Below are 26,005 nucleotides of genomic sequence, written 5' to 3'. Positions count from 1 at the left end.
GAATAGCACCAATTAGGTCACCCAGAGATTAGAAAAGGTCAACACTGTGCTGTAGTGTAAAAGCCTATGGGACTAGAAGAAGGGACTGTGAGAAATCTGAGTTCATTGCAGACACGGCGGGGGTGTGGGGCAAGTTGCAAATGTACTGCACTAAATGCTAAAGACAAAGAGCTAGGGACAGGGTCATTGGAATTGCCTGCTGCTGCCTGTTGCTTGGTAGCGATCTTTGAAATAGAAGTCCAGAGAGTTTGCACAGGGTGGGAAAATGGTTGCTCTGGCAAGGGAATGAGTTGGAGAGAGGCTGGAGTGTGGGGTGTTTTGCTGAGTTTTATGCAAAGAGAGGGAGAAGAACACTATGGATTTAAGACAGAGAAGGTGGAGAACAGAAGGGACAATGCTCTTGGAGAGATATTTGGGGTGTCAAGTAGGCAGCATGGTGGGACACTAAAGGAGATGGGGAGAGACGCATCCTGGAAGCCCCAAGTAACCTAGGACATTCTCTGTGTAGTTGTCTTCATGATGACCTCCTGGCTTTCCAAAATTAGGTAAAGAACAGCCCTCAACTGAGGGCTCCAAAGGAAGGAAGTAGAAAACACACCAACTTTATCCATCATCCAGCCAGCTGCATGCTGGGCACTTTTAACCCACAGGATGGACACAGGCAGGGTTCCCTGGATGGCCACAGTTGTCACAGAGGAGGCTGGCCTGGGCCCTGGCTCATGGTAACATTCATAAGGCTCCCATCCACTGTCTGCTTACAAGTGTATGTTGGGGTAAACCGAATAACCAAGCCACCATCTGCTGCCTCTTAACACTCGAACACACCCCATCCTTCTGCACTGGACAACTTAGAGAGCAGGCAGAATAGGTGGAGCGGGGAGTGTTTTCCGGATGTTATTTTGGGAGTGACAGATACAGAGAAAACATGGTCACTGGCTGGACTGGAAGTCACCCAGGCCCTGATGTAGAAACCCGAAGCAACCAGATCCCTAATCAACCCAGGGACCCTGATGGAGGTGTGACTTGACTTTCAGGAGGCCAGAGCTGCAGTGCTCGGGATTATGGGGAATGCCATGCTGGGGGGCAGTGGCCTTGCCCTTGAACTCTTACGCAGCCTCCAGAACCCTCCCACTGCTGCAGACAAACCGAAGTGGGTGATTGCCTGAAATCCAAAGGAAGGGTCCAGGCCACCCAGGGCTTCCAGACAGGAAGCTACTCCCACTCCAGGCTCAGTTGTCTTATCCAAGAAGGGGGAGGAGGGGAAGGACAATTTGCACAAGCTAGGCCTGAGAATGGAAGATGGGGGTAAAGAGGTGAAGGAGAGGAGGAAAAGGGAGTGGGAGAAGAGGGTGGGGATGCCCCATGTCAAAGTCCTCTGTGGATTCCTCAGGGGCTGTGAGTTCTCAGCAAAGATAGCTCTCTCTGGGTAAAGGGGAAATGCTTCTCTGGGAAGTGTAGGTGGGGAATGAGTTTGGAAGCAGCAGCGGACATGTGGGAGAGGTAGAAGTCACAGAGGTTGCATTGGTGGAGTAAGGGGCTATGAGGGTCTTACTCAAAGCGATGCCAATCAGCCCTCACTCCACAAAGCCCAGCTTGTGTTGCCCGACTAACCGCTCTTGTCCTGGCAGCTTCTGCCTTCTACTTCCTCTTGATTTTGAGTTCCATCCCTTTTCAACCCATCCCTCACTCCATTCACCCGTGGGCATCCTGTGTCCCTCCAGTGTTGGGGCAGCTCCCCAGACACTGGGGATCCAGTGGGAGACTGAAAAGGAGGGCTTCCCACCAGCTCCAGGGACCACCCCTCATGACAGAGCCATCTTTCCTATCCCTGACCTGACAACATCCTGCCCACTTTCACCAGGCCTGCGCAAACAGAGCCCCCTACTTCGATGCCCCAGCTCAGTCTTGGGTTCCACTCCCCACTAATCCCGCTCTGCCTTTGAACTCTCCTCCATCCTAGCCCCTGCTCCTAATTTGTTCTATGCTACAGTGTTATTAGCAAAACAGCTGTGGCCAAGGCTGCTTGCCAGTCAGCTCCTTGCACCCAAGGGCAATTGGAACTGCACAGCTAGGGCTCCCAAAAGTGGTACCCAGAGCCATGTTGCCCTCTAGTGTTCACTGCACACATTGCAGTCCTCTGTATGAAAAGGTAAAGAGCTCTGCCGTGGAGACTTGATGGGACCGGCTTTTTGAGGGGTCCAAGAGCTTTGCCGGTCTTCTCCTAACGTCATCCATGGTAATGAGGCTCATCTGTATACAGAAGCATCTACTAACCCTCTTCCAAATAGCTCTTCCACTGAGCTCTTGAGGCTATGGCTCATTCTAAATAGATTTTTAAAAATTGTGTGCATGGGTGTTCTGCCTCTATATCTGTGCTCCATATGCATGCCTGGTGTCTGAAGATGTCAGAAGAGGGCATCAGATTCCCTGGAATTGGAGGTGGTTGTTAGCCACCACATGGGTGCTGGAAATCAAACCTGGGTCCTCTGAAAGAGCAGCCAGTGCTCTTAATCCCTGAGCCAGCTCTCCAGCCCACTAAATGACTGGAAAAAAAAATTTAGTTGAAGTCCTCTTTTGTAATTTTATCTCCTTCCTTCATGGAAAGAGAGAAACCAAGGGCTCATCTTTGAGATGGCTACCTCTGTTTATGGTCTGGGAGGTCAGCTCACTGAGCCATGATTTCCCTCAACTCTTCCCCTCTCCCCTCTGCTCATCTTGCCCCACAACTGGAAAGGAGGCAAGACAAGAAGGCAGACACACGCCAGCATCATCCCGGGATCTCAGCGAGTACTCCCAGAGGAAAGCGATCCTGAACAGTGCAGAGGGCAGCTTGACTCTCTGCGAAGAGGGACTGGTCCCCAACCACAGTAGACAAGCTGAGGTGTGAGGGCAGGCATGGTGCTCGCGCAGGCGGGCAAGCCAGGAAGCCAACGCTGTGACTGGAGGCAGGGAAGAGGCCGGCTCCAGAACTAAGTCCCTCTCCAAGGCTGGCTGAGGAAAACCCTGCACCAGGTGGCTGGAAAGGCCTCTCCCAAGCAGAGCACAAACCAGTTTTGTAGACACCAGATCAAGAAAGCCTGCCTTTGTTTTCCCATACTCTGCTGCTTAGAATGCTCTGTAGAACACCGGCAGGATGTAACAGGGGACAAAGAAAATAAAGGGTGTTGATCAAATTAAATTAGAAGAACTCTTTCATACCGGAGAGCACAGGTCAGGGCAATGGGACTTCCTGGTAAGACATGTTGTTTCATCAACTGGAAGACCTGGGTGGGTGACTAGCAGCTACCAGATAGTCACGGACCACTGTCCTTGGATCTCTGCTTCCTTTAGAACTCTGTGTTCTAAAGCATCACTGAACTAGTCCAAGCATCAGCTGACCCCATTATTCTGGGACATCCTAGAATGGCTTCCATATGCCTCCAGTCCTCCTGTGGGAGACGTGGCATGGACGATCCCCCAAGTTAGTCTTTTCACCCTCGCGTGGGTTCCCAACCTTTTCTGACTGTCTTACCATGGTGGTCCCTCTTCCTAGCAACTCTGCGCTTGTCCACCTCCGTCATAGCCTTCTAACTGCCCATAGCTAGCCCTGGGAACAACGCCCAAAGCTCTAGGAAGGGCCACAGACAATCCACCCATCGTCCCCAGCGCACTGTTCTGTTGGGCAGAGCCGCGGGCGGAAGTACTGCTCCTGGGGTGGATTTCACAGCCCTCTCTAGGGCGACACCTCAGGGGCAGAGTGAGACAGTCCTCCCTGAGCACTCACCCTTAAGGCCTAGGAGCACTGCCCTTGGATCACCCTTGTCATGGCTGAGCTGCACAGTGCCACTCCGTGCCAGCTGTATGGGTTCCGAGGAGCTATCCGTTAGCTCCCGTCCACCACCAACCCTGTCCTCGTCTGCCTTGCCCACTTCACTTTCCCATGCTGTTCTCTGTGTTGTTCTTCCCAGGCCCCTTGTGTTTAGGTTTCTAAAACTAAACTTCATCCGCAGCATTTTAAGAACTCTAAACAGATCACAGCTTCTGGTTTTATGCTCATAAACTCTCGGAACTCTCTTTTGGCAAGAGGCACTTACCTTCGGTGGGCCTGGGTTAGTTTTCCTCCGGTTGTCTGTTTAGATCCCCGTGTGATCTGTCCTCAGTCTAAAGGAGGCACTTGCTGTGCACAGGCCCGGCTGCACCTGCTCCCTGGCCCTCACCTCCACTGCACACGAGGACCTTGCAAGCCCCGCAGAGCGCAGCACGCTGGTGCACAGCCCTCCTACCAGCCGTCTGCCAGGCCCTCTGTGCACTGTTCTCACAAGACACGCACCCCACAGGTGCACCCCGCCAGCCTTGCTCTGGTGTCAGCTTCTGCCAGTCAGCCTTTCCTCCTGCCTTACTTCCACACTCTAACACACTTCCACACACACATCTAACTGACACTTATGCACTGATTTTATTTCACACCTATAGACACATTTGCACACATCATACTATCCCTCACACACATATACAAAGGCTCTCAGGAAAATGCACATGCTCATGCTGTCCCTCGCACATATATTTCACACTTTTACACCAACACTGCCTCACACACATGCGCATTCACTCACACATGTGTTCACTCTTAATATATTATGTATTAGCCACACTCACACACCTCCACACTATGCCATGTGCATGTGGTTACACTTCTACACTAACCTACAGACATACATCCAGAAACTTGCACACCAACCTACACACAGATAGCCATACACAGATACACTTCCATGCTATCTCACACACACTTCTGTGACATCCCACATACACAGTCACACACCTCCACACTGTCACACACACACATACAGTCACATAGTCCCCTGCTATCCTATACCAATGCACTCACACGCCACCACACTCACACCTCCAGTCTACCCCCCCCACATACATTCCCACCATCCCATAATACTCCACACACATCTACTCACATCATCATACACTTCAAAACTCCTCTATACACATATACTCTCACACACTTGTCCACTATCCCATGCACACATACCCTCTCACACTCACACAGTCCCACACGGTAGCCCCACAGATAGTGATGTCACGCTGTTTCTAACTATCCCATGTGTACACACTCACGCACAGCCCCACACAGACACGCTCTCCTCTTACCCATCCTCACACACTTCCACACTGTTCCACATATACACTCCCTTACTGTCGCACACTTACATGCTTACACATCCACGTTCTAATACTGTCACACTCATACTGACACGCTTCTATGCTCCCCCTCTACACTGCCCCCTGCATGCTCTCACACAGTTCCACACTATCATTGTGCTCGCATCCTTACACACCATCTCCTGTATACATGCTCACACTCACTGGCACACACATGCTCCCATGTTTCCACACTCACACACACCCCCTCACTCTCACACATTTCCATTTTAATGACCCTGTAATCACTTTGAGTTTTGCCATGTCCTCTCTCTGTTGCCTCAGGACGCCTCCCTTCATCTATCCATCAGTCATGGTCCCCACGATGGCTGAAGGAGCACAAAACATTACACAACGTGCCACATAGTGCTAGCCAGGCCACTCGAAGTCACCTGAACAGCTCCTTTTACAGACAAGGAACCTGGGGTCCAGAAAGGGAAAGATACTCAGCCAAGATCAGGAAGTTATATGAATGTCTGAGCAGAGGAAACCCTAGGGCTCTGAAGTAGACAAGGTCGGGGTCATCTAACCTGTCTCCTCCCTAGCCCTGGCTCCTGGCGTATGAATGAGGGCGGCTGGAACGGGTCACTCATGGGCACTTGCTGGCTTCACCTGTGTGCCCTTGTTCACCCTCACTGCATCCCGTCTTCTGGGAGGCCACTCAAGGGCTCCTTCTGAGAACAACTGCAGGCTTTATCACCGTCCTGTGCTGTATCACCTTCCTCCCGGTGCCTCCGGCGCCACACTGGTACCTGCCTCATTCTGTGACATATGTAATTGACGCTTACTTCAAGTGTCTATGATTTTGCCTATACAAGTAAATTATAAGCTTCAGGGAGGGAGGGGAGACTATGCCTTGTGTTATGTGTGTTATGTCATGTGCCCACATAACTGGCAAGATGCTTGCTATACTGCTAGAATTCAATAACAAATGTTCAACAAATGTATAAACAGATGCAACAATGAAAGTAATTATAGGTTGCTCGCTTCCAGGCCATGGAAAAGCGGGACTGTCGCAGTGGTGTGTGGGTTCTGAAATACCAAAAAGACTGGAAGAAATGTGGAAGGAGAGAATTCTGGGGGTCACTGGGTGAGAGGAGGGGATGACAGTTAGACATGGTGGCGGAGTGAGGCTGGGATGAGGAGGCCAGAACTTGCCAGTCTGCATCTGGCTGTTTTTACAGTAAGGACCGGCCCACTTCAGGGATGCCCATGCGATCCAGGTGTGCTGGCACCTGGAAAAGCCCACAGCATGCCTTGCTCTAGGTGGCCTTCAGTACTAACCACCATGTCCTTTCTGTCCCTCCTTGTCTCTGCAGAGCCAAAGGATGAAGTGGAAGTGTCAGATGACGGTGAGTGAGGGCAGCTGTCTTTGGGACAGGCTCTTGGGAGGGAGGGGCTGAGAAGGGGGAGTTCGGTGGCTCACGCTCACCCTGACCTGTGCCCCCCTGCAGACGAAAAGGAACCTGAGGTCGATTATCGGACAGTGACAGTTAACACTGAACAGAAAGTATCTGATGTGTACGACGTTGAAGAGCGACTAGGATCGTAAGTGGAGTTCCAAACTGCCTCTGGGCCCCAGGGTGAGGGTGGTGCCGGACCCCAGTTCACCCCAGTGTTCTTCCTGTGCTGTCCTAAACCCAGCTTCCTCCCACTGAGTGTCTACAGACCAGGAGGGAATGACCCACAAGCCCATCCCTTGCCAGGGCCCCTCTCTGGAGCGACTCCTGTGGTTCTCTACAGACTCCGCTCTGTAGGAGCCTCAGGCCCAGTCTTCTGTGCCTCTGCCCACGGCACAGCCCTCAAACACAAGGACCAGGTCTGAATCAGTTCTCTTTAGCATCCCCTGCATTGGGTATGAAGTAGCTGGGCCTGGCGAGCACTTTCTCTGCAGCTGCGCCAACTCTAGGGTTGCCAAGAATGCCCCATGAGCCTCACAGTTCTGGATGAACTAGCCCTGGGCTGCCATTGACGGAGCCTCACTCCCTATAACATAAAAGATGCCGCTGCTCACACACCAATAAGCTGTGCATTTCTCCCAGCTCTCAGTCTCTGGAGAAGCATAAGAGTTTAAGTGAATGGTGGGGTGGCATAGGGGGCAGGTAGCTTAGTAGAGTGTTTGCCTAACAGGCACAAGAGCCTGGATTCCACTCCCAGCTCCACATAAACCAGATGTGATGGTGCACATCCCAGCACTCAGGAGGAGAAGGCAGGAGGACCAGAAGTTCCAAGTCAAGGTCATCATTAGTTTGAGGATACTCTGGGCTGTATTTTTTTTTAAAGGGAAAAAAAAGACAATATGGCTCAGCTTTTATTTCTGGTGGTTTGGGGGAACCGAGGGCACAGTGTAGGCCTCTTACCAGGTCTGGGGAGGAAGTCATCCGTTGGAATAAGAAGAACTCCCTGTTTCCGGCAGGGGAAGCCGGTCCGTCCTGCCCTCCAGAGCATCTGTGCTAGAGCAGAGGGAGGACAGTTCTGGTTTTGGGAGAGGACCTCAGTCCTTCTTCAGGGGTCCCGGCACAGAGAAGGGAAGAAGCCTACCCTTAAGATGAAGTAGGATGTTCTTCATTAGTCAAGAGTATTTTAGGTCTGAGCCCCACACCTGGATCACAACTACTCAACTATGTAGCCGTGGGGAGCATGTAAGTGAGCAGGTGTGTGGTTGTGTCCAATAAGTCTCTACTATAAAAAGAGTAAGGCCAGATCTGCCTCACAGGCTGTGGTTTGCCACCCCCAGCTTCGCAGAGAACTCGGCTCAACTCGGCTTTTCTCTTTCCTTTCATTGACAGTGGGAAGTTTGGACAAGTCTTCCGACTTGTGGAAAAGAAAACTGGAAAAATCTGGGCAGGGAAGTTTTTCAAAGCCTATTCCGCCAAGGAGAAAGAGAACATCCGGCAGGAGATCAGCATCATGAACTGCCTCCACCACCCCAAGCTGGTCCAGTGTGTGGATGCCTTTGAGGAAAAGGCCAACATCGTCATGGTTCTGGAAATGTGAGTGGCACTGTAGTCTGAGAGCCCCTACCTGCCCTCCTACCTGCCCCCCTACCTGTCCCCTATATGCCCCCCTACCTGCCCCCTACCTGCCCTCCTACCTGCTCCCTACCTGCCCCCTACCTGCCCTCCTACCTGCCCCCCTACCTGCTTCCTACCTGCCCCCTACCTGCCCCCCTACCTGCCTCCCCGCTCCCAACAACCCCATGTTCCAACCCAGACACCTCCCCACATAACACAGTATGATGGCCAAGCACTGCGACCAGGGCTGGTCAGTGGGAAGCAGAATTGGCCCTGGCCACTGCGCAGCAGCCTGACGGCAGCCTTGACACCCTGCAGCCTTTGTCTTCTTGTTTCCTTGTGAACGAGCCCAGCTATGGCAGATTCCTTGCTTTACAGAGGCAGTCTCACCTGGAGGTAGTGTACGGTAGGAAAGGGAGGAACAGGGCTGCGTCTTACCTTCCTTGCAAAAGAAGAGGGTGCCCAGATTTGCGAGCTCGGAATTCTGGAATGGAGCCCTCTCTCCAGCCCCTCTGCTTCTTACTGTTCCCCATCCCTCCCCGTTGAACAAGTTTGATTTCTCACTTGCCAGAGTAATGCTTTCTCTGCTGGGTTACACAGAAGCTGGGGTAGAACAGATGACTTGCAGGCAAGGCTTTCCCAGAACCCATTGTTTCCTCCATACCCCAGATGCCCACTTCCCTTATATACATGCACACACATCATTAAGCCACCTACATTTTTCATGGGCTTCATGTGCTGAACCTTATTTTTTTTAATACATAAAAGCACGTTAGAATTTAAGGAAATGCATGCTATGGGCACACACAGGTGCCAGTGACAACACACGTGCGTGAGGCAGCATTCTATGGGCACGCACGGGTGCCAGTGACAACACACGTGTGTGAGGCAGCAGCTATTCCTATTCCCACCCATTCACTCGCCTTCCCTGCTTCTACACCACCAAAGGTAAACGGTTTTAGTGGGTTTTGCTGTATCCTTCTAAAGTTCTTTATGAAAATGCAAACATAATATGGCATGTGCACTTTTACTCTCCTGCCTTTTATCACAATGTGTGACTTGAACTCACTGTCCTGCACCGGATAGTTTTCAATAAACTACCACCCTAGCAAGCCCTGCATCCTCCGAGCTCCGAGGGACTTCACTGTACGCATGCCACACCACAGTGTACGTCCTCTGAGCTCCGAGGGACTTCACAGTATACACATGCCACACACCACAGTGTGCATCTTCTGAGCTCCGAGGGACTTCACTGTATGCATGTCACATCACAGTGTGTGTCCTCTGAGCTCCGAGGGACTTAATAGTACACACGTGCCATATCACAGTGCATGCATTTGAACCAACTGCTTTTGATAAGAGAGATCAGGAGGTGTCTTGCCTTTTTTTGCTGTTGCAGACATTGCTTGCAGCCTCGCGCACATGTTGTCACTGACACCTGTGCGTGCCCATAGCATGCAGCCTCGCACACATGTTGTTACTGACACCTGTGCATGTCCATAGCATGCAGCCTCGCACACATGTTGTTACTGACACCTGTGCATGTCCATAGCATGCAGCCTCACACACATGTTGTTACTGACACCTGTGTATGCCCATAGCATGCAGCCTCACACACATGTTGTTACTGACACCTGTGTATGCCCATAGCATGCAGCCTCACACACATGTTGTTACTGACACCTGTGCATGCCCATAGCATGCAGCCTCACACACATGTTGTTACTGACACTTGTGCCCATAGCTTGCGTCCCAGAAGTGATGCTGCTCAGGGTGAAAGAGCATGGTCACTGGAGGGTTTTTGAGTTGCACTGAGCACCTTGAACTTTGGAATCAGTGTTTTGGAGAAGATGGGCTGTCTACTCTAGCGGGTATTCCTCCCCAGGAAGGACCAGGCCTGAGAATGCAATGAGCCTCTTCTCTCCTGAGCACAGAGACATTCGGCAGGCTCCTCCCAAAAAGTGCTCTTAGGACAGGAAAAAAAATGGTTGACAGTGCAGATGTGAGTCAGATAGTCCTTCCTCAGAGCCAGCCCACCTCTCATGACCTGACCTTGGATAAGTTACTGGGTTCTGTAGAAGAACCCGTTGCTCCCTCACAAATGCTACAGGATTAAGTGGAAGAGTTCTTGTGAGTGAGGCTCAGTGCTCAGCCGTAGGCAGCTAGTAGAAGAAAGATAAGTTGACTTTTTCTGTATTCGGATCTGTTTTCCACTTAGAAGTATCCTGAGAGCATTTTAGCCTCCAAGCGGATGCCGTGGAACAAGTCCTTTCTCATACTCGGGAAGCCTGCCTTCAAGCTCTGTTAACTATTAAAAGGGGTTTTTTGTTTTTTTTTTATAAATTGTTAGGTACTACCAGCCAAAAGGTATTCAGATTAAATAATCTCAAGGCTTCCCATTTGGCTATAAATGCCTTCTTTCTGTGGAATCACAAAAGGCTCAGAGAACATTTTCACTAGTATCTTATGATCAAATGGTCAAATGCACCACCACCCCCTTTTTAGGACTATCGAGCGCCTGGCTGTGACCCTGGCCCCGTTTTCAATCTTCGTGAGCTGAGATCTCACATTTGTTCTAGAATGGCTCGCTTTGTCCAGGCAGTGTGGGTATGTGAAGACGTGGAGAAAGGCTTTATCTTTAGAAGTTCAACCTTGAGCAAGTTCGTGAGGGGGGCAGGAGGCAGGCGAGGCTGGGTAAGGCCAAGCAGCGGCACCAGTGGGCAGAATACCATACTTAGCTTGGAACTGGGACTTGGCAAGCCGGGTGGAAAAAACAGAGAAATATAAGGAGGTTTCAGCTGGTCTGGCTTTCATCCCTGCACCCCACTCCTCCCCCACGGACGGAACGAGGCTCACAGGCACAGATGCCAGATTAGACTCTATTGAGTTAGGAACTGGAACCAGGGCTCATCCTCCACCTGGTCACACTTCTAAGCTAGTCTAACACATGGCCACAGACAGGGGAATGGTTGACAGTCTGCAGGGCAAGTTTATGCTCTTGTTTGATGGAGAAACTGAGAGAAAGTAAATACACTCCGGAGTCCCTGCCTCAGACATGCGGAAAGAAGGGAGAGCATGCCCGCAGCCTGTCTGACTTTGTTTCTGAACAAGCCCAGGTCACGCAGCAGCAAGGGTCTGTCTGGCTGCTGGCCTGGGCCTGGGCTTGCCTTGTCGGAAGTGCTTGGGACTGGTCAAGCGGTGGTGGGAGGCTGAGCCTTGAAGAAGATATGAAGTTTCATATGGGTCCCTGGGGGCTGATGTCATCTTTGTTCACTGTTAGCAAAGTGTATAAAAGAGCATCCAGATGGCTGCCAAGAGACAAGGAGGAGATACTGGGTACCAAGTCCCTAGATAGCATTGTCCTCTCTGACTGCCAGGGAAAGCTTACCCAGACCTTGAGCTCTGGGGATAAGTATGGTCCCTTGGGATGGGTAGTGTTGGTGATAGTAAGTATCCATCCATTCATTCGTTCCCTCAGTATCAATTTACTAAGAACACATTTCTTCTCGCCCCATCCTGGCCCATGTCTGTGGGTAGCACCTTTAGCAAACCAGTATTTTCTCCCTGCAGTCTTGACCATTTTGAAGAGAAGCCTACAGAACTATGAGACTTAATATTTAACTCTTTCTGTACCAGGAAGTGACTAAAGAAATGCCTTAGAAATCCATTAGATATAGCCGACTAGGCTTGAGCCCATGTGAACTGAGTAAGTTACCTACCTCTAGAAAGGCAGCCACATGAGCTTCGTGGCTCAGACAGACACTTACAGCTCAGAGATCCCCCGGGAAGCCGAACTAACGGCCGCTCTCTCAGAACAGTTTAAGCTTAGAGGCAGACATTTGTGAGCACCTTGTTTATGCTCGATGCTGGCAGCTGCAAGTGAAAGCCTGGGAATGAACCAGGCTTCATCCGGCTGTGGTGACCAGCAACTGAGACATACAGGCTTGATGCACAGTGCCGAGACAAGGCATGGAGGCTCTCATGTGGCATAGGGGAGGGTTTCGCCAAGAGCTTGAGTTTCAGTTCCTCACAGGAGCCAGAGCAGAGGAAGCCAGGATGTCCCAAACATGTCTGGTCATTCGAATGACCTAGGGACTTTCAAAATATGTGAGGAGCCTCAGATTCCTCGCAAGACTTTACAGAGTCAAATCTCCGAGGGAGGATGTTGAGAGTCTGTAGGTTCCTCATGTTGTGGTGATCCCAACCATAAAATTATTTTGTTGCTACTTCGTAACTGTAATTTTGCTACGATTGTAAATCCTAATGTAAATGTATGGTATTTAGGATATCTGATACGTGACCCTGTGAAAGGTCGTTTTACCCGCAAAGGGGTTGTGAGCCACCAGGTCAGAAACACTGTCCTAGAGCCTTGCTGGAAATCAGCAGAAATGAAGGCTCCAGGACAAGAGGTGCCACCTGCTGGCTGTGAAGGGTCTTTCTTCTCTGAGTGGTTCTAAAGTGTCTGTTCTAGCTCCTTCTAGTGGCCGGAATACTCACGGGCCTTTACCAGACTCAGAGCTTCCAGAGGATTGTCTGTCTCCTCTGCAAGGGTCAGTGACAAGGAACTACCTGGCCCAGAGTCACAGCTTGTAAAACTCCGAGATTGGATTCACACGGTGCATTACTGATACCTAATGTCACGTAGGTTACCAAAGGCAGGCTTTAAATTCTCTGAGCAGTGAGCAGGGAAAGTGGACTTGGAGGCTTGCAGTGGGGATCAGAGAAGACTGTACACCTCAGACACCAGGGCTGTGTGTTCACACAGGGCCGTACCCTGGCCACCTGAAATTAGTAGTGGCTGCCCAGATGTGGGTTCTGGAAGTGGAGTGGATTACACATGTCCGGGACACACAGTCCACCAGGTAGAAGCGAGAGAAGCTCGCTACGGCTAGAGAGAGCAATCTCTTAAGAGTCAGCTGATCTGTTATAGCGATAACAATAGGCTACATCAACTAATTCCAGCGAATTTGCTGAGGATTCTCCTTATCAAAGACAGTTTTCTCTTCTTGACTATGCAAATATATTCTTATAGTCTATTGAAAAGTGAATATTTGAAATGTCAGTTCCCTGTATTTAAAAGCATAGCTGGGGTCTATGAGAGAAAAAGACAACTAGGGACCACCCTTCTGAATAAGGCGATCTTGTCCTTATTTCTCTGTCCCTGCATGGCCTGAGGGTTTCCTGGCTTTCAGATGCTCCACTGAGCCCTCCAGTAGCCTAGCAGGTACATGTGTAGAAGAATGAATGGGGTTTGGAAAGCTGCATAAACTTGACATGTGCACAAACATGTGCACATGTGTGTGTTCACACACACACACACACACACACACACACACCCTCGCCTACCTCGGCAGGATACCCTGCCATTCTGGTCCCTAGAGCCCTATGATGTGACTACAGCCTTTTCTGCCTCCTCTTCTGTCCCCACAGCGTGTCGGGGGGTGAGCTGTTTGAGCGCATCATAGACGAGGACTTCGAGCTGACGGAGCGAGAGTGTATCAAGTACATGAGGCAGATCTCGGAAGGGGTGGAGTACATCCACAAGCAGGGCATCGTGCATCTGGACCTCAAGCCCGAGAACATCATGTGTGTCAACAAGACAGGCACCAGGATCAAGCTCATTGACTTTGGTCTGGCACGAAGACTAGGTAAGGCCATCATCTATCTGTCATGGTGGCAGTAGCTGTGTGTGTTCTACACACTGCATGTTGGAAATGTACAGTGTTGGAGCCAAAGTCAGAGACCAGTAAGACTTCTCAGGTTCAAATCCAGTCCCTACTACATACTGCTCTATCACACGAAGCCAAACTAAATAGTACCTGTCCCATAGAAGTGTTAGGCTGCTAAGGCACGATGGCAATAGTCCTTATGCACAGTATGCGTCTTGGCATTAACTACATATATGATGATGGTTATAATGCAGCTGGTGGTGATGGGGACGGTGGTGGGAAGGTAATGGGGATGATAATGATGACAACGACTCATTTTTGGTGATGACGGCTGCTCACATCTGTATTACGTTACAGCTTGCAGAGTGCTGTCACATTAAGAGAATGTATAGCCAACCTCACTCATTCTTACCCGGAGGAGGGCATAGTTGAGGAGATGCCCAGCAGGTTCCAGTGATGTGCTCAGCATGCTCGGGGGCTCCTCTGCTCTCCGTGCCTTGCTGTTTCACCCTAACCTATGACATCTCCAGCAGGAAGGTGTGGGGGAGCGGTCAGAACCTCTTGCCAGGCACTGAAGTCATTATGGTTAGCAACTGTGCCTCATGTACCCCCGTATCCACTCTTCCTCTGTGGCTCCCTGATGTCTGTCACTGAGCTGCATCTTTCTCCCTCCTAGACACTTCCGTTAATACAGAGCTGTAGGGCTGGAGTGAGCGAGTCTGTGTCTTACCACCCTGTGAGAAGCAGGAAATAGTTAAACAAGGTAATCCTACCTGGTAAGCCTTCCAGGACGCCCAGGCTTATGTTGGTCATCCCGAGGACAGTGCAGGTGTGAGGTCCTCACAGGCATGGACTTGTTTGACAGCCAGCCCAGTACGGCCAGAGCCCTCTTTGATACTGAGCAGATAGGTTTGTTTTACTCTCTTCTGCCACCAGGATGGGTAGGATGGTGGCCAGCACATAGGACCTTCCTTTGGACAATAACCACCAATAAATGGAACAAACAGGGAAGCACTGGCCTCAGGATCTGGCAGTGTTCTGGTTCTTTGATAGACACTATGGGAACAGTGATATCCGAGGACCAAAGAACAGGGAAGCAGTTAAAATGTAGCGGGGAGTTAGGTGTGAGCTGGGGTGGGAATTCAGGCTGAAAAGGTTGGTAAGGCCTTGCTTTGGAATATCTGAGGCGGGTCCTGATGTGTTGAACCAGACCAGATGTGGCTCCCAATCCAAAGCTCTACCACTGCTGATTTCTCCCATCCAGAGGTGGATTCTGGCCACTAATGGACATCTCTGCTCCTTTATGGCCCAGATCGACCACTTTGGAGGTTAGGTCTCTCCAACTATTGTCCAAGCAACTGAAGAGAGGAGAAACCAGAGACTTAGAATAAAGATGAGAGGCAGTGGATGGGGGTGTGGGGAACCTGGACCAGCAATCAGGCCACCTGGGACCAGGTCCTGAGCATCTCTAGTGAGCTGGATGGGGAAATCACCTCACTTCCCTGCACCTCTCTTGCTCGAGGTAGCACGGAAATCATCCTAGCATTCATGAAAATGTTGTTATAAAATCCTTTTAAGGACGAAGGATGTATCCGATGTAAAGACAAATCCCTTTGAATCTCATAACAAAGTACAGCAGACATAGTGAATGTTAGCATCCCAGTCTACTTGAGATTATTGGACATAAGGCACAGTCTCTACCTTGGGGGGCTGGCCTGCCAAAGATACAAACTTATGAAAGGACCACTCATGGACAGGTACTTTAGTGTCTTCTACACTCCTGCCCAACTCAGGGCATTTAAGGTGAGTATATAGCTTATTGGTTTTCCTGATGAGTTGATGTATTGACAGGTGGCCAGGTGCTTGTGTCTGGAACACACCTGGAGGTGAAGCTCTTGTCTGTGCGCCGGGTTAACGCTGTGATATGCTGTCTATTGACCCCCTCCCCGTTCCGGTTTCAGAGAATGCTGGGTCTCTGAAGGTCCTCTTTGGGACCCCGGAGTTTGTGGCTCCTGAAGTGATCAACTATGAACCCATCGGCTACGCCACAGACATGTGGAGCATCGGGGTCATCTGCTATATTCTGTGAGTCCCAAGGTTCTTGATGGGGAGACACTTGCACCAGAGGGCCTCCAAGTGGCTATGTGATAGTGAGGAGAGGCGAGGATGGATCATTATGGGGACCACACCCTCCAAGCAGAGGAGTGATTGGCTTCCATTCCTGGCTCTGCCAGCCCACCCTGTTCCTGAGCCTGCATCACCCTTCCATCGCCACATATAGTGCCACACATAAAGATCTCCATGATGGATGCCTCACTGGGGGCTTTTGTCGGGCTTATGAGGTGAGAGGAAGCACGGATGAGCAGCATCTTCACTGTTTTCTGAGGGCAGAACCCCATCCTCACAGGATGGACACCCCCGTCCTGGCTCATCTCTCACTCCAGTACATATATACTGAGTAGTGAGCATTCTTCATGGAAAGGCTTATATGGGAACAGCAGACAACAGATCAGTACAGTAATTAGTTAGCAATGCTGGAGGGAAAGAGGAGAAGCCAATGGTATACCCCAGTGCTAGGCAACCTATAATATACCTCAACTTCTGTGGTAATGCCTCAGATTGCAAGCTTGGCCTCAGGCTGGGCAATCCGAGATTCCACACTCCTAACAGGACCCACGCACCTGTAGAGTTTGTCCAAGGCTACATTTGGAGGAAGTAAGCTCCACGTACTTTCGTTGGGTTGTGATGAAGCTTCAGTCACAGTCATGAGCCTTAGAAGCCACCATTGAACTTGTGTGGCAACATGCAATTGTGGGATGATCTCCCTAAAGCTATGGCATCCATGCAACTGCTAAGACTGTCGTTGTCGGGGTTAGGGGTGTTGCTCGATCAGTAGGGTGCTTTTCCGGTGTGTATGAAGGACTGGTTCAGGCTTCGTCACTGCACAAGACATGGCGGTGCACATTTATAGTCCCAGCGCATGAAAGATGGAGACAGGAGAATAAGGAGTTCAAGATCACCCTCAGCTACATAGCCAGCCTGGGCTACATGAGACCCTGTTTCAGAAATATATACATATGTATATTGCCACTAAAACAAAAGGGAAAGTAAATATTTTTCAAAGAAAACTTGAGTCTAGAGAGATGGTTCCGTGGTTAGGAACATTTATTATATTCTTGCAAAGAACTTGGGTTCAGTTTCCAGCACCCACAACAGGCAGCTCACAGCTCCTGTTCCAGGAGATCCAAGACCCCCTTTTGGCTCTGATGAGTACCTGCACAATATAGAGCACACAAATTCATCAAGTGCAAGTATTTTCTCTCTCTCTCTCTCTCTCTCTCTCTCTCTCACACACACACACACACACACACACACATATCAATTTAAATTTTTTTTTATTTTAAGGAGGATCTCAAGGAATGTTCTCTAAGACATTTGGGGTCTTCAGCCCCCGGGGGCAAAGGTGACTCTTAATGCCCAGTCAACTTAAGAAGCTCTGTTAGAAAAACTCTGGTGTGACCTGGCTTTTCACATCCTCAGAGTTTTACCGTCACCGTGGCCTGTGAGGACAGCCTCCTTCCCTTAGACCTGGGCAACAGTGTTTGTGCCACAGAGAGTCACTGCCTCTCTTGCCTAAAGTCACTGTCCTCCAGGCCGGAGAAGAACCCCTGCGTTTCTCTGCCTCTCCCTGTGCCCTCTAGGAGGAGGTGCTAGTGACGGAGGATGCTGTACTGGATGCTTTTTCCCTGTTCCTGGTTAAGTGTAGAACAGAGGCCAATAGCTCAGCCTCTCTCTTCTGGGGCTAGTGGGGCAACCAGATTCATTTTGGTCTCTGGCCTAGTGAAATACTGAACCCTGCAGAAACCACGTTTGGTGAGCTCGCTCTGGTCAGACCCTGCTGGTGCTGTGGCTTAGCTTGGTCCCAATACTTGCAGAACTGCCTGTTACAGGAGGCCTCTCTTACTGCGGCGTGGGGATCATCTGATCCTCTGATATTCACAAGAGCAGATCTGATCTCTGCACAAATGTAGAGTGGGTCATGGCAGGGGGTTGACTATATTGGACATCAAAGTGACTAGGGCCATGGAAGCTGCATGATTGACTGCTTACCGTGGTCTGGGCAGGTGACCAAGTGTTTCATTTTTCCCAGAACTAATAGTTTCCTAGGGAATGGGACTTTGATCATAAAAATGGGAATAGTCCCAGACAGACCAGAAGTCGCGGTGGTAACTGGTCTGCTTTGTCCGTTTTGACAATGAACACATCCCTGTGTCTCACACTGGATCAAAAAGCCAGACATAACCAGCATCTTGCAGACCTTGGGTCCGCTCATGCTCATCCTCCCAGGGACCAACATCATCCCTTTATGCTGAAGCTAGTGGTCAGGTCTGTCTGTCCTCGGACGTCATGAAATGACCCAGAAGGGAGCAGCTGGCTTCTTTTACTCTAGCCATGAGAGCAATGCATACTGTCACATACAGCTGTGGGGGCTCACCACCTAAGCTGTGCAGCATGCCATTGTGTGAACATAATCCAGTGAATGACAGGGCCTTAGGTAGTGCCCATTGCGTAGCGTTACAACCTTCGGGCACACATGTTCTTAGAATAGCTGTGCATTTCCATTGGAAATGTAACCTGGAACTTGGAGTACCAGGTCAGAAGAACACTGTATTTTAAAATAAAAATCCTTTTAGATACTGCTACTGCAACCCCATTGTTTACTAGGTTGCCTCTAAAATGCAGACTAAGAAATAAAGAGGTTTTTTTTTTTTGTTGTTTTTGTTTTTTTTTTTTTTTTAATGGGGAAGACAACCTTGATGTATAGGAACTGGCCTGGTAATAGGAGTAAAGAAAGGGATGGGAAGCAGATAACAAGAAGTCTCAACCGCAGCTCGGTGTCCTGACAGCTGTACCCGGCTGTACCCGTGGCTGTGCCAGTTTTCTGAACTGCTCCTTAAGGGCTGGTCCAAATCTGGGAGTTCCTTTCAAGTGCTAGGGGGCTCTCGTAGAGTACGTGGTGGTAAAAACAAAAATTGGAGCCAGCCCAATGGCTTCCCTTAAGGCCCTGCTGTGCAGAACCAGGGCTGCACTGGAAGCAGAGGCTCTCGAGGGCCCTTGTGGCATCTTTTGCCCTGCCTCATCCCTCACTTTAGAGTGGGTTGTCTGTCTAACAGTTCCTACCTTGGCCTTTGTATAGAAAGTCCTCCTGACACCCTGTCTAGAACCAGTGAATGCTACTGGGTCTCACTGGCCAGATCATAGTGTGTTTTTATAATGTTCTACAGTGGTTGGGCAGTACCTCCTGAGCTAGCTCCATCACATCTGTGCAGGGGGATCCAGCTTCATTATGGGAATCTGAATTCCTCAAAAATTCAGCAGTTCCAGGGGAGGCCTCCTGCAGCAGCTGCAAGTATTGGGACTAAGCTAAGACATAGGGCCAGCAGGGTCTGACCACTTCGCAAAGCAGGGCAGTTCCTGTCCTTGCATGGAGACAGGGGCAGCACCCAGGAGATCCTGAAGAGCGAGGTTCCTTGCGTCTCCTTCTGAAGGTAGCTTGAGTGGACAGGAAGAGTGATTGGGAGCTCCAGGCCACACTCCCGGAAGGAAATCATAAACCAGCCTTCCTTCCAGAAACCTCCTTCCCGCCCGCCCACCTTCCCTCCCTGGTTCCTGAGCACTGGGTGTTTCCTTACACCTGGGGGAGCCCCTCTTTACTGAGCCCCGCCCCATCCCTATTCCACCATTTCTGCCCTTCTCTGTGCAATCCCAAGGGAAAGGAGGTCATTACCGGTTCCCTTTCCCTATTGCCTCATCCTCCCAACCCCGAAGAACCAGGGGCCATCCTCTAACACTGTATACATGTCAGGGAAATGCCTAGAAAAGAGTGTGTGGCTGTAGCCTCTGTCTGCCCTGCCTGGGATTGAGCTGCCCTCCCGTCTGCTGAGCCCAGGAATGCTTCCGATTCCTGCCTCTTTGCTCCCTTGCCAAGCCCAGCCACTACCTTCAAGTTTTGCCTCTCTGGCAAATATGACTAAACCCCCAGTTTAGCCCCCTGATTCTGCCATGTATCTGCCCAGCTGTTTCCGATTCTCCACTGGGGATTCCTAAGGCTTCTGAAAGCGGGATAAAGCGTAAGCCCTTCAGAAGCGTTGAGCAGTTCTGCCGGCAGGCATACGTGCGTTCCCATAACTAGCCACTCATTCAGTTAGAGCATGGCTGCGACTCCAGCGATGGCGCAAGGGTAGTCCAGAGGCATTCCCATGCTCTCTGCTCTCCTGACTTTCTACCCTGACTGCGAGAAGAACAGGTTCAAGCCTCAGATTTGATGGTGAAGTTCTGCTGTGTGTGTGTGTGTGTGTGTGTGTGTGGGTGGAGGGGGGAGGTGAAGTATTAAGCAAGGCCAGACATGGTGGCATTCATCCCAGCACATGGGCGGCAGAGGTCAGCCTGATCTTCAGAGCAAGCTCCAGAACAGCCAAGGCTACACAGAGAAACCTTGTTTTGAAAACTAAAAAGAAACAAGCAAAAATAATCAATTAGGGGACCAGAGCGTTGGTCTGGCAGTTAAAAGCACTTGCTGTTCTTGTAGAGGACCCAGGTTTGGTTCCCAGCACCTGCATGGCAGCTCGTAATTCTCTGGTAACTCCAGTTCCAGGGGATGTGACACTGTCTCCCAGCCTCCTCGGGCACAGGCCACACATGTAGGCACACAGACATACATGCAGGCACTCATATACATAATACAAATAAGAATTAAGCAATTATCACAGGGGCATAAGGCTATTCTAGCATGCTTTTGGCTTCGGTTTAATGTTCAGCATTGAAAGGATATTAAGAAAGTAGAACACCCTGAAGAGTCCATGGTCCAGATTTGAGAATGAATGTCAAGAATCCACATGATTGAAGAGAAAAGCGAAGCATCCAAGAACTTGCCCAGACAGATAGCAGTTTTATGAAAACTGGGTAAGTCCTTTGATTTGAAACTAGATAACACTGGGGGTAGGGTGTCATAATACAGCATTAGTGTATTTGCTAACTGGTTGGTAGGTTGTTTCTAAGATAAAAGGACACATGACCCTTTTTGTAAGTTCTAGCAATAAAATCCAAAACAGAAAAACAATTGCAATCCCAAACTAAGCATGGTTGTACACACCTTGAATCCCAGCACTTGGGAAGCAGAAGCAGGATAATCACGAATGCCAGGAAGCAGAAAGATAACCAGAAACACAAGCATTACTAAAATACCCCAAACTCTGCCTTGGTCATCATGCTCTGTGTACCAGTATTGTAAGTTTCTAATTCAGGAGGAACTCGGGCCAGCAGAGAGCCAGGCAGGACAGAGTGTCTCAGATGGGTGTGCTGCCAGGAAGAAGCTGTGCCAAGGCCGGAGGCTGGGGCTCCCCGTGCCTGCGACGTGGACAGCGATTAAGACCTATCGTTCGTTGCAGGATTCCAAGTCCTAATTAGGAAAGGAGGCATGCAGAAGGGGCCGTTTTGGCATTCCTCAGCAAGACTGTTTGCTTTCCCTGCTGTGCTCTGGGGCACTGCAGGACTTTCCCTCTTCTTGCTTCAAACAGAAAATGTAAGGGTGAAGAGAAGCAGGTGCCCGCAGGCGAAGACAGGCTGTATCTTGGTGGAGCTTTCTTAGGCCACACACATCACAGAGGTCGGAGAACTGAAAGGTCCCTAGGAAGCCCAGCCCAATCAGTATGGTGTCAAGATGGAGTAGCACATAGTAGTGTAAATTCAAAGACTGGCAGCCTTCTTTCTACCAGGCCCTCATGGGCACATGATCAAAACTGATTCAGATTGCCCTCGTGGATTTAAGTCAGCATCTTGCTTTAAGAAAAGCCGTCTGCCATGGTGTACTGTTACTCAAAAACACAAGTATGTTAACTAGAGTGAGAAAATAGACACTCACAAATGCTAAACTCTTTGTACTTGCGTTCAGCGGGGCCTCCTCCCATGAGCACCCTTCTCCCAGTGTTTAAGTGGGTGTTGTTCAAGCACAGTGTTCGGGTACAAGCAGATTTCGTACGCTGAGGCCTTTTGAATGCTGAACAGCTCCAGCAGCTGTCGGTGTGTTGCAGTTTATGGTGATGGATTAATAAGGATTTGGGAGCAGGATGCTCATAAAACCCTGACTTCAGGGGGCCCTGGGTGTATCTCACGGAATTTGGGCAGGGTCAGGAAGGGACCGAGCACACAGTTTTCAAACTGAATAGGTAGGGGCCATTTGTTGAAGCATCATCAACAATTTAAAGATGGTGGCAGTAGAGCACTGGTGTTATCTCGGGGAGACTCTGGGCAGCTGTGCAGGTCATATACCCAGAGTCAGCCCTTGGTTTGAAATGCAAGGTGAGGGGGCTGCTGGCCGAAGAAGTGTTCGGAGGTCACAAGTGATGATGGTGAGCTTAAGTCTGTTCTGTTGGACTTTGGGATCGCTGCCCTTCAAACTGTGGCTTAGGGTCCTGGGAGATAGTACAGGTTATCTGTAAGAACTGTGTGATATACATGGTGCCAGATGAACCCTGACTGCTCCGTGCACTAGCGCAATGCTTACAGCTTTCTTAATCTGCACAGAAATATGAGCACACGGCAGCAGTAAAGGGTCGGCCTGGGGGTTCAGGCTCCAATGTCTGGGACTCCGTTAGGTTACCTAACAAATTTGTACTTGGCTTCACTTGCCATCTCTATATAACGAAGAGGTGAAAGTTACCTGTGTTCCGGGGCGGTGTTAAGATGAAATGAGTTCATCTGTTTCCGATCTTTACACCGTGGGTGGTAAAGCATGCTCAGCGCCTGCTGCTGCTGAAGAGGGGACAGGACAGTTAAGGAGGAGACTGTTTTGGAGCACAAAGAGAAGGTGACACCAGAAGGTAGGGAAAGTACCCAAGGTCACTCAGCTGATGAGACTGTGCTCTGGTCCCTGCCATCCAGCCTGGAGATGGGTTTTCCAGAGGGACGTAAACGTCTCAGGCAGCCTGTGCCTCCTTGCTGGTTAAAAGCCCTCATGTTTATTGGGCTCACATTTGATGAGCCATCCCTATATGGTTCCTACACACACACACACACATCTGGAGGGATATAAAGAACTAGAAAGGAGAATACAGAAGAGAACATAAAAATTAGATGGGAAGGGCTGGAGAGATGGCTCAGAGGTTAAGAGCACTGACTGCTCTTCTAGAGGTCCTGAGTTCAATTCCCAGCAACCACATGATGGCTCACAGCCATCTATAATGAGATCTGGTGCCCTCTTCTGGCATGCAGGCAGACATGGAAGGAATGTTATATATATAATAAATAAATAAATCTTTAAAAAAAAAAAACTAGATGGGGGAAGGGACTCAGTGAAGGTTCTGAGGGCTGAGAGCCAGGCTGAGGTTGGGGATGGAAGAGGAGGATGGAATTGGGGAGGGTCTCGGCTCTGCTTTGTACATGGTGAAAGTCTGTAGATCAAGTCTTCCACCTCAGCCTCCCAGGTGGTTGATGGAAAGAGGCCGGGGATCCTAAGGGTGACTTAGGGAATGCAGTGAGTGGCTGAGAAGAGACACAGAAGCGGTATGGTTTCCTTCTTGGAGGTAGAGGAAGGGCAGGTACATGAGCCATATAGTGCGTGCTTCAGAGTGCAGGGTGAGCCCCCACCTTTGACCTCAGCCCTCACTTAGGGGAGTCATGCTCCCCCCATACCTCCCAGCTCAACTCCTCATCATTCTTGTTCTTCTGCTCTTCTCCCCCAGGGTCAGCGGACTGTCCCCTTTCATGGGTGACAATGATAATGAGACGTTAGCCAACGTCACCTCCGCCACCTGGGACTTTGATGACGAGGCGTTCGACGAGATCTCGGATGATGCCAAGGATTTCATCAGTAACTTGCTGAAGAAGGATATGAAGTAATAGGCTGGGGTGGCAGTCTTGTCAGTCTCCTGGCTTGTTTCCAAAGGCTGGGCCTTCCTCTATTCGTGAAGCTCCCTCTTCCTGGCTGCACATCAGTCCTGTGTTCCCCAAAGAGGAAAGAGTGGCCACTGAGGGACCCAGCTAGTAGTTGTGTAGAGTGGTCCCTGCTTCCAGGTGCCAGACACCCCACCCACTTTAGAAGCACAGAAACCCCATTGGAATGGTGGCCCCTTAGCAAGGGTCTCAAGGAGAGGACAGCTTCTCCTTTGTGATGATTGGCATTTATTGTCTGTTTGCCTGTGGCCCTCACAGTCCAGCAGACCCTGAAGGACCTTATCAAGGCTCACAAGGGGAGTGTCTGCTTAACTTACAAGCACAGATGACAGAGACAGCCAATAGCTCATTGGAGAGTCCTTTTTATATCCCCAGATTATTCTGGTTTGGTGTTTTATTCACATTGAAACTATTCCTTTGATACAGCCCAGTTCCTTCTAACACAGAGCAAACTGGTGACCAGTGGGTGCTGGGGTGTCCTTGCCCATGAAATCAAGCTGTGAAGAAAGATGAAACATGTGGTCTTTATCATAGTTGGAGTGGGCTAGGTAGAAGAGTTGGGCTGAGGTTACAAGCTTGTCGGTGTGTCTCTCCAGGTGAGTGGAGTCAGCTAAGTTACAGCCAGAAGGTAGAGGCTCTGCTTGGGAGGAGGTTCTGCTTGGGAGCCTCTGTGCTCCTCAGGAGCTTCTGGGACAGGGAGCTCTAGGCTAACAGGTGTCAGCCCAGAGGCAGAACCTGTTTCCAGTACCCCCGCTCCCCCCCCACCCGCTCCAAGTGGGACTTGGCAACAGGAGATAGTTGCGACCATGCCAAGAAGGGTGCAGTTGACATGGGTGATGTGACAGGAGCAGGAAGGAGGCAGCTGCCCCCAGGAGTAGGCGAGAGGTTCAGAACTGGCAGGTGATTTTGCAACCTGACCACCACCTAGCCACTTGGCCTGCGGCTCCCTGTGCTGTAGGTTGTCGCCTCCTGCCATAGGAATAGGAGAGAGCGGTTGCTATAGGTGACTGCTGGAGACCTTCTTAGATGGTTGTGCCTAACCTCCTAATGCCCACTGACCCCCGAATCCTCTTGAGCCTCCCACATTCAGACTCCCCGAGTGATATCCACTTCTCTGCACAACGTGAGGAACGCACAGTTGTGAATTACATTCACAATTTTTCCCAGCCTCTTAGTGGCCACAGTGGTTGTGTCAGAATTTAGCAACCCCAAAAGACTCTGGGAGTCATGGGAGTCTGGATTCCCTTTTAAGGTGAAGGTTCCTCCTCCCAAGATAGATAGCTTGCTTCTGATCATGCTGGCCCAAGCATGGATTTTACAAACTAAACTTTGTTCATAGAAGATGTGATAGATGAAGCATTGTGTGGATACCCCATTTTCTCATCTGCCCTTAGAATGATCTGGCAACAGGCTGTATTAGCCTCCTCTGTGCTTATAAAACGGACTTCCTAAAGAACAAGCTTCATTGTATAAAGAAAATCATTACTTTCTTTCAAATCCCTAGTCCAACACACCTTCCAAAATCCCTACCTATCAGTCACTGTTTTCTAAATGTCTGTGATGGAGTTATACATGCAGGATGCAGACATATGAAGACTGTAAGTCAACTTAAAGCATCATGGTCCCTTCATCTGAAGATCCCCACAAGGAGCTGTGCTTCTTTCTAGCCACTTTCCTTTTTTGTTGGCATGTGGTTCTTTGGACTTAGTCTTGTTCCCATTAAAGTGATAACCCTGAAATGTTTCTCAGTTCCAAAAGCTCTCAGGAAGATTAAATGAATTTCAGTGCAGTTCCTAGGATGCTGTAATTTTGAAGTTGTATGTAGGCCACAACCTCTTTAGACTGTGACAGGATAAACCTGATATTCAACCACACTATGAGACACGAAAATTCAGAGGTGCTCACAGGTTTTGTCTTAGTGTTCCATTCTCATTCCCTATTTGGAGAGGCAAAAGGATCAGGCCCCCGTGTGACCAGCAGAATGATAAAAACCTCCCTGGAATATGGTGTCAGGTGTAGATGCCTGTAACTCTAACCCCCTTGGACCCCAGAAGGTTGAGAATCTGCTGGTGGTTAAGCTGGGTCCAGTCAGTGCAATCCAGAGCAAGAGGAGAAGGGACCAAGCGCACAGTGCCCTATCGTTGTGTGTGAGCTGGGAACGGGCAGCCCTGGGCTGTG

At 50.0% G+C, this 26,005-nt stretch overlaps 1 protein-coding gene across 4 annotated transcripts in view; it reads left to right on the top strand.

Moving 5' to 3' along the window:
• Mylk (myosin light chain kinase) overlaps nucleotides 1–26,005 on the top strand; it is a 192,151-nt gene that overhangs the window by 153,045 nt on the left and 13,101 nt on the right. For all 4 annotated transcript variants that reach the window (XM_057764119.1, XM_057764118.1, XM_057764120.1 and 1 more), the window contains 6 exons: nucleotides 6,513–6,545; nucleotides 6,648–6,741; nucleotides 7,983–8,186; nucleotides 13,638–13,855; nucleotides 15,838–15,961; nucleotides 23,617–23,769. In XM_057764119.1, the coding sequence (XP_057620102.1) occupies nucleotides 6,513–6,545; nucleotides 6,648–6,741; nucleotides 7,983–8,186; nucleotides 13,638–13,855; nucleotides 15,838–15,961; nucleotides 23,617–23,769 (826 nt within the window). The remainder of the gene's footprint in view (nucleotides 1–6,512; nucleotides 6,546–6,647; nucleotides 6,742–7,982; nucleotides 8,187–13,637; nucleotides 13,856–15,837; nucleotides 15,962–23,616; nucleotides 23,770–26,005) is intronic.

The sequence above is a fragment of the Chionomys nivalis genome, chromosome 3, assembly GCF_950005125.1.
Source record: "Chionomys nivalis chromosome 3, mChiNiv1.1, whole genome shotgun sequence".
In the NCBI taxonomy this organism is placed as follows: domain Eukaryota; kingdom Metazoa; phylum Chordata; class Mammalia; order Rodentia; family Cricetidae; genus Chionomys; species Chionomys nivalis.
Note: the sequence above shows the minus strand (reverse complement) of the source record. Positions and strands in the feature narration are given on the sequence as shown.